The 8,668-nt window shown below is 41.7% G+C and overlaps 1 protein-coding gene across 1 annotated transcript; it reads left to right on the forward strand.

The window, feature by feature from the left end:
* Positions 1 to 296: 296 nt before the first annotated feature.
* Positions 297 to 7,029, forward strand: LOC129320453 (ABC transporter B family member 19-like). Its single transcript, XM_054965920.1, is given in 11 exon segments — positions 297 to 845; positions 982 to 1,036; positions 1,441 to 1,616; positions 1,703 to 1,903; positions 2,451 to 2,710; positions 2,801 to 3,117; positions 3,206 to 3,429; positions 3,522 to 4,341; positions 4,436 to 4,677; positions 5,639 to 6,803; positions 6,806 to 7,029. Coding segments are annotated over 11 exon segments (3,747 nt in total). The 5' UTR covers positions 297 to 599; the 3' UTR covers positions 6,847 to 7,029.
* The last annotated feature ends 1,639 nt before the right edge of the window (positions 7,030 to 8,668 follow it).

Genomic DNA, 8,668 nt, shown 5'->3' on the forward strand with positions numbered 1-8,668 from the left:
CAAGTCCGTCACTGTCACTATCAAACCTGTTATTTTTCTACTATTTTTTTACCCTGTCCTGGAGTTCTCGCATGCAAAAAGCCAAATACAGGTCGCGTTCACAGATAAAGAGGCATGTAAAAATGATAAACCAAACACAATATATTTCCAAATGCACAAAACCCAATGATTTTCTTCTGTAAATGTTTTGCTCGTTCCTTTTTCTTTTTTGGTACGAAACCCCCCCAAGCCTTTGATTGATCGCCGACTGTAATTTACACCCACAGTTAAAACGGGCTTCGATATAAGATCAAACCTCCCACCACTGTCTCCTCCCTCATTCTTGTTCTCTCCACTTCCTTTGACCACGGTGTCTCTCTCTCTCTCTCTCTCTCTCTCTCTCTGCCCCCTCCCTTCCGGCAAAGGAAGTGGTAGCTAGAGAAGTGTGTCTAGTTGATTGAACCCAAATGACCGGGACACTAATTCACCAGAGTGAAGGGACTTCCTCGCCCAGATCTTCTTCCTCGTGGCATTGAACAGCGAATTAGTCTGAAATCTCCCTGAATCTGAATCACTCTCATCTTCTCTCGCTTTGGGGGACCGTGCTTTGTAGTGTTGTAATGGCGGAAGCTGCGGAGCCCAAAGCATTGGCTGCGGCAGAGAAGAAGAAGGAGCAGAGTCTGCCCTTTTACCACCTCTTCTCTTTTGCAGATAAGTATGACTGGTTACTCATGATCTCTGGCAGCTTAGGAGCTATAGTTCATGGCTCCTCCATGCCTGTTTTCTTTCTTCTTTTCGGTGAAATGGTAAATGGGTTTGGCAAGAACCAGATGGATTTGAAGAAAATGACAGAAGAAGTATCAAAGGTGCCGGGCCCGCATTTCATTCAAATTTCTCAAATATCAATCTTTTTTTTTCTACCATAAATTTTTATTTTTATCTCTGATCTGAGATCTAAAAGCTCCTCTCTCACTGTGTTTGCCCTGCTGATCTTCATTGCAGTATGCGCTGTATTTTGTGTACCTGGGTCTTGTCGTTTGCATGTCATCGTATGCGGGTACGACATTTCTTTTTCATCGTTCCTCCTTAATTCACTCGTTTCTCCTTATAGATTTTGCTTGTCCTCACCCATGAAGAAGATCGGTCGCACTTGTTTGGTCCATACTATATAACGAGTGGAGCCAGTTCACTTGAGCAGAGTGGGTGATAGCCCACGTGTTTCGTTAGCATCACCTTTCACTCCTCAATCTCACAACTTTAATCTTCTTGCTTTATATTTCATTGGTGTCTCCATTGGCTGATTAATTATTCATGACGCACATTTGATTAATTTATTTAATTGTTTGAAATTTTTAGCGATAACAGCTGAAATAGCTGCGGATTTAGCCGATAAAAAGAAGGAAAACATTAATTTCTTTTATCTGCCGGTAATGGATTTTGTATTTCTATTGGAATGGCCAGAAATTGCTTGTTGGATGTATACCGGGGAGAGGCAAGTGAGCACGTTGAGGAAGAAGTATTTGGAGGCAGTGCTTAAACAGGACGTCGGGTTCTTCGACACAGACGCTAGAACAGGGGATATTGTTTTCAGTGTCTCCACGGATACTCTGCTTGTTCAAGATGCTATTAGTGAGAAGGTTCAGTGAATTTGAATTTCCTCTATTTGATAGTTCAAATGAAATCCTGCGCTCGATGAAGTTTGTATTGTGGGTTATGCGTGCAGGTAGGGAATTTCATACACTATCTCTCAACTTTTCTGGCGGGTTTAGTGGTAGGTTTTGTGTCGGCGTGGAGGCTGGCGCTTCTGAGTGTGGCGGTGATTCCGGGCATTGCTTTTGCCGGTGGCTTGTACGCTTATACACTCACTGGCCTCACCTCAAAGAGTCGTCATTCCTATGCCAATGCCGGCATAATCGCCGAGCAGGTGAGCTTCATCTGTAAAGCTTCTTTCGTTGACAATAATTTTCTCCTGGGATCCAGGTAAAAAAAAAAAAGAAAAGAAAAGAAAAAGAAAAATCTCTTTCCTCCTTTTTGCGTTCTGACTGATAGATATTCTGAGTGCAGTGAGCGCGTGCTCTCCTTCCACATGAATTTTCACCCTTTGTTGAATTTTAGATCAAATGATGATTTATCATGTGAAGCTTTGGCATTAAAACTTAAAGCTCCTCGCTTTCAACTTTTCCAATAAAATATTGAAATCCATCATGACTTTCTTCTGTCGGTTCTGTACCATGTCGACTAGCTAAAGAATCTGAACTCAAACAAAACTATGTTATGATCTAATATTTTAAGTGTAATACAGGCTAATTGTACGACAGATCCTTTACCGTAACAGCTTGCCCATAAAGTGCTTTCCATAAACACGACAAAGAAATTGGTCCCAAACGAGAAAAGGAATCAGGTTACTCACGAGGGACTCGTTCTGTTAATCGGGGTGGTAACTAATCTCTGTTATGTGCAAAATTATACAGGCAATTGCTCAAGTTCGAACTGTTTACTCATATGTTGGGGAGAGCAAGGCCTTAAATTCTTATTCCGATGCAATACAAAACACGCTGAAGCTGGGATACAAGGCCGGAATGGCTAAAGGTTTAGGCTTAGGGTGCACATATGGGATAGCATGTATGTCCTGGGCTTTAGTCTTTTGGTATGCCGGTGTCTTTATCAGGAATGGACAGACCGACGGAGGCAAGGCTTTTACCGCCATTTTCTCGGCCATTGTTGGTGGCATGTAAGACCCCTACTTGGCGACTTTAGTGTTGTTTCTGATGACTTGTCTTCTAACTTCTAACCAAGTGTTTGCTGATATTGATATGTATAGGAGTCTGGGGCAGTCGTTTTCAAACTTAGGGGCGTTTAGTAAAGGCAAAGCTGCTGGATACAAGTTGATGGAGATAATCAAGCAGAAACCCTCCATAGTGGAAGATGCATTAGAGGGGAAGTGTTTGCCCGACGTTCATGGGAATATCGAATTTAAAGATGTCACGTTCAGCTATCCATCTAGGCCAGACGTCATTGTTTTTCGTAATTTCTCAATCTTTTTTCCTGCGGGGAAAACAGTGGCCGTTGTTGGCGGAAGTGGGTCAGGAAAGAGTACTGTGGTTTCTCTGATAGAGAGGTTCTATGATCCCAATGAAGGTAACTAAACATGCTTTGCTAGCTCGTTACTAAACATTGGAGCTTGTGGTTATTTGTCTGACACTTGCTGCTTCGAATGGCCGCACAGGGGAGGTTTTACTGGATAATGTAGACATAAAGACGTTGCAGTTAAAATGGTTACGTAGTCAAATAGGGCTGGTGAATCAAGAACCTGCCCTGTTTGCAACTAGCATTCTTGAGAATATACTTTACGGAAAACCTGATGCAACCATGGTTGAGGTAGAAGCTGCTGCTTCCGCTGCAAACGCTCATAGCTTCATTACCTTGCTTCCAAATGGCTATAACACTCAGGTTGGTATATTGGAAAACTCTTGGAATGGATCCAAGTTCTGGATACTTAAATTTAGATGTTAAAAACCTATGGCTTGTGTGTCCTATGACAGGTGGGAGAGCGAGGAGTTCAGTTGTCTGGTGGTCAAAAACAGAGGATTGCAATAGCGAGAGCTATGTTGAAGAATCCAAAGATCCTTCTTTTAGACGAAGCTACAAGTGCTCTTGACGCAGGTTCCGAAAGTATTGTGCAAGAAGCATTGGACCGCCTTATGGTTGGACGTACAACTGTTGTGGTCGCCCACCGTCTATCCACTATAAGAAACGTGGACTCCATTGCCGTTATACAACAAGGACAAGTAGTTGAGACAGGGACGCATGAAGAACTGATCACCAAGGCAGGGGCCTATGCGTCACTGATTCGATTCCAAGAAATGGTTGGAAACAGAGACTTGTCCAACCCATCAACTCGCCGGACTCGCTCGTCTCGGTTGAGCCATTCGCTATCCACCAAGTCTTTAAGCCTCCGGTCTGGGAGCTTGAGGAACCTGAGCTACCAGTACAGCACCGGGGCCGATGGTCGGATTGAGATGGTGTCTAATGCAGAAACGGACAAGAAAAATCCGGCTCCTCAGGGTTATTTCTTCCGACTGCTCAAGTTAAATGCCCCAGAATGGCCTTACTCAATCATGGGAGCTGTGGGCTCTGTTCTCTCCGGTTTCATTGGACCAACTTTTGCAATAGTCATGAGCAACATGATTGAGGTATTTTACTATAAGAATTATGCATCCATGGAGAAAAAGACCAAGGAGTTCGTTTTCATATACATTGGAGCTGGTCTTTATGCCGTGGGTGCATATTTGATACAACACTACTTCTTCAGTATCATGGGAGAAAATCTCACTACGAGGGTTCGAAGAATGATGCTTGCGGGTATGGTTTAATACTTGAACCTTAAGGTTTGACTATATTGTTGCAATAATATATTGCTATACTCATGATGTTGCCCACAAATGTGTCATTCCAGCAATACTAAGGAATGAAGTTGGATGGTTCGATCAGGAGGAGCACAATTCAAGCCTTGTAGCAGCAAAGCTTGCGACGGATGCTGCTGATGTCAAGTCTGCAATTGCTGAGAGGATCTCAGTGATTCTGCAGAACACGACGTCTCTGCTAACTTCATTTATAGTAGCTTTCATCGTGGAATGGAGGGTTTCTTTGCTCATCCTCGCTACCTTCCCTTTACTTGTTCTGGCTAATTTTGCACAGGTAAACTCATGCTTCCATCCCCTCTTTCCTTTCGTGAAATTATTTATATATCTGTTTTTGACCCTGTGGGACTTTGGGTAACTCTGCACTTTCTTTGGTTAAGATTTTTACCCGGGTCAGATACCCATTTTACTCAATCAGAATTCAGAATCTAACTTTACATACGAGCTGGCACTAAACGACAAATGGAAATCGACAAGGTCTCACCATTATCGAACAGTGCACGTGCTTCCTTCCAGTGAAAGCATTAACTCTCGTAAATTTATCCATTTCCAGTTTAGATTCCGTACCTTGCCATCAATTTCGATGCTAATGGGCCAACGCCAACGACTGTCCACTCTAACAATCCATTGTGGCCTTTAAATTTTTTAAAATATGTTCACGGAGTTACTCATTCAGAAAAATATACTTTAAAATTATTCAGAAACCAAAACCACGATTTTAATGATAAAACGTAATCATAAACGTCCTGGGATGAAATTTTGCCTGTGATTTGTTTGGGAACCTCAACTTTGTATAGGAGTTTCACACGTATCTTTTCTGATTGTTTCCTCTGGGTCGATCCATGCCTCTATCATGAATCCATGCCTCGAGTTCGTTTTCAAACTATAGTGGTGCGAGCAAATTTCTGAAACGGTCTGTTCTGTAGATAGCAAAGTTGTGCAAGAATGACGCTGATTGGTCAAGAATCTACTTTTTGCAATCTATCAACGTCGTCTTAATGCAGGCATTCCCCTCCGGCTGAATTAACTCGCCCCACTGGCATTAAATAATTAATTGTCAAGAACTGTTTGGTGACAGCACCCAAATGACCTTCAATCAAATTAAATTACCGTTGCAATTACTGTCCCCTTATAACCTTCCAGCTTAAAAAACTCGAAGCAATATGAATTTACTGTTTTACTCGAGTGTAAGTTTATTGATCGATCGACTGACATTTTCAATGTTTTGAATTGGACAGCAACTATCTCTGAAAGGGTTTGCCGGAGACACGGCGAAGGCACATGCGAAGACAAGTATGATCGCCGGAGAGGGAGTGAGCAACATCAGGACAGTTGCTGCATTCAACGCTCAAAACAAGATCTTATCTCTCTTTTGTAAAGAGCTCCATGTCCCGCAGCGCCGAAGCCTCCGTCGCAGCCAAACTTCCGGCCTCCTTTTTGGCCTCTCCCAGCTCGCTCTTTACGCCTCCGAAGCTCTCATTCTTTGGTACGGTGCGCACCTGGTCAGCAAAGGTGCCTCCACCTTCTCCAAGGTCATCAAAGTTTTTGTCGTCCTCGTCATCACAGCCAATTCAGTTGCAGAAACCGTAAGTCTCGCTCCGGAGATCATCCGGGGCGGTGAAGCCGTCGGTTCCGTCTTCGCAATCCTCGACCGCCAAACTAAGATCGACCCAGACGACCCCGATGCTGACCCGGTGGAATCAATTCGCGGAGAAATTGAGCTCAGACACGTGGATTTCGCTTACCCATCACGACCCGATGTGATGGTGTTCAAAGATCTCAATCTCAGAATCCGCGCAGGGCAGAGCCAAGCTCTCGTGGGAGCAAGTGGGTCCGGCAAGAGTTCAGTGATCGCATTGATCAAACGTTTCTACGATCCAACCGCAGGCAAAGTGATGATAGATGGAAAGGACATTAAAAGATTGAACCTGAAGTCACTGAGGCTCAAGATTGGGTTGGTCCAGCAAGAACCAGCTCTTTTCGCAGCAAGCATATTAGATAACATAGCCTACGGCAAGGAAGGAGCGTCGGAAGCAGAGGTGATAGAAGCGGCGCGTGCAGCCAACGTGCACCCATTTGTGAGTAGTTTGCCGGAGGGTTACAAGACTCCGGTCGGGGAGAGAGGGGTTCAGCTATCCGGTGGACAGAAGCAGAGGATCGCCATAGCCAGGGCTGTTCTGAAGGACCCTGCAATACTTCTGTTAGACGAGGCCACAAGCGCGCTTGATGCGGAGTCAGAGTGTGTGCTTCAAGAGGCACTAGAGAGGCTGATGAAGGGTCGAACCACGGTGCTTGTGGCTCACCGTCTGTCAACCATAAGGGGCGTCGACAGCATCGGGGTGGTGCAAGACGGACGCATCGTAGAGCAAGGCAGCCATGGCGAACTGGTGAGCCGACCGGAGGGGCATATTCCAGACTCTTGCGGCTACAGCAGCATCGCATGTGAAGACAGTTTAATTTGATTTTATAAATATATAAACACAACCTTGTGGGGGGCTGATAATTATGTTTTGAGTCAATTAACTAACCTCGTTCTTTATCGTGTTTCTTCTGTAGATGTAGATAATGTGGAACATGGGGTTTGTTCATTCTGTTTTGAATGCAGTCACAAAATATCATTATATGATCATATTTTTATCTACCCGGTACGTTTAAATTCAATATTATCTTGCTTCGGGTGCTCCAATACGACAAGTTTGGCCTTTCAGGTGGGGCGAGTGATATGAAGCAATGGAGAACGTAAACTGAGAAAGCGAGGAAGACGCAGTAGTTCCCATGCATTTCGCCATTTCCAGCGGAGTGGGGCATAAAGGAATTTTTTTTAAATAATAAAAATGAATAATTTGAAGCCGAAAGTAGGGCAATGAGCAATTGATCTCGGGTGGAAATTAGCGAGGCACTTGGGGGCGTTCATTAGCAGTGGGCAGGAAGATGGATAATGTAGCACCCCATTTTAAAAATTATTAATTAGTATATATTATAAACATCTAATTAATCATGAATTTATATATGAGGAGTCTAGGGGGAAAAAAACTTTTCTTTAGGAATAAGCAACCACTGGATACATGTGACAAAATAGAAATTTATTTTGGAAGGAGCAAATATCAAACCTTCGATAAGATACTTAGGCCAAAAAACAAAAACCTTCGATAAGATGCCACTTAAGGTTACTTGTTCCATAAGAATCCTTAATCCCTCCTCTCCAAGTCACCAACACCGAAAGAGCAAGAGAATAAATATCAACAGAAAGAATAAAGATAAAAGGTTGTGAGAATGCAGAAAAAGAGATGGAAAGGAATTAAGAGAAATAGATATACATTAGAAACCTAAAAGAAAGAAAGCTAGGACAAAGTTTAAAGAAAGTCACAATCATCAAATAAAAAATTGGAACAAAGTAAGACTCTTGTCTTATTGAGATTTACAGCTTTATTTATTATAAATGTTTTCTCTTATTTTTGTTTCTGGATAATTTATTTTAAATATTTTCTATCATTAAGTTTTTCAATTCCATGGTATTTTGAATGATGATTTTTGTATAAAGTCATTATGTTTTGATTTTAGAGAAAACATTAGTTTTGAAATGAATTTAAATTTGGTAGCCCACTATTTGCGTATTTTGTGGTCTAATGTTCTTTTAATCTTAAACTTTATTTGATTTTAATCCCTTTGAACTTAGATTTCACGGAGAAACAAGTTATTGGTTTGATATCATATTTATTTAAATTTATTTTCAACTTATAATTCAAGTATATGCGTTTCAAATGGAAAGCATTACTCAAAATGTTGGGAATTGCTTTATACGTATAATGCTTTGTGCTATGAGAATATGCATAGAAATTATATTGTAGTGTGTGCGCTAACATGCCTGAGATAATCCCTAAAGAAAAATCTTAGTGAAAAATGTATGAGGTGAAATTTATTTATGTGGATCCATATTGAGAGATGTCTTGGTTATACTTAGTGCTACATTTTGAATGCTTATAATTTTCAAATGCAATAGTCCCATATGATTATTATAATTAAGGGAGATGGTCTAATTTATCAAAATATTGTAAATTTTTTTATTCATTTCTATGAACGACTATTATGAATACTCATATACTTTATGTGAACTTCAATATAGATAAGAATAAGAAAACTATTTTCTGCACACGAGATGGCTAGACCAATAGTAGTTCAAACTTGAGATACTTGAGAATTTTGTAACTCTCACATTGCCTTTCTATTGTAATGTGTCTAAATGTCTGGAAAGGAAGGTAAAGAAGCTC

This window comes from Prosopis cineraria, unplaced genomic scaffold (genome assembly GCF_029017545.1).
Source record: "Prosopis cineraria cultivar Desert tree isolate PC_DT_omini unplaced genomic scaffold, ASM2901754v1 PC1, whole genome shotgun sequence".
In the NCBI taxonomy this organism is placed as follows: Eukaryota; Viridiplantae; Streptophyta; class Magnoliopsida; order Fabales; family Fabaceae; genus Prosopis; species Prosopis cineraria.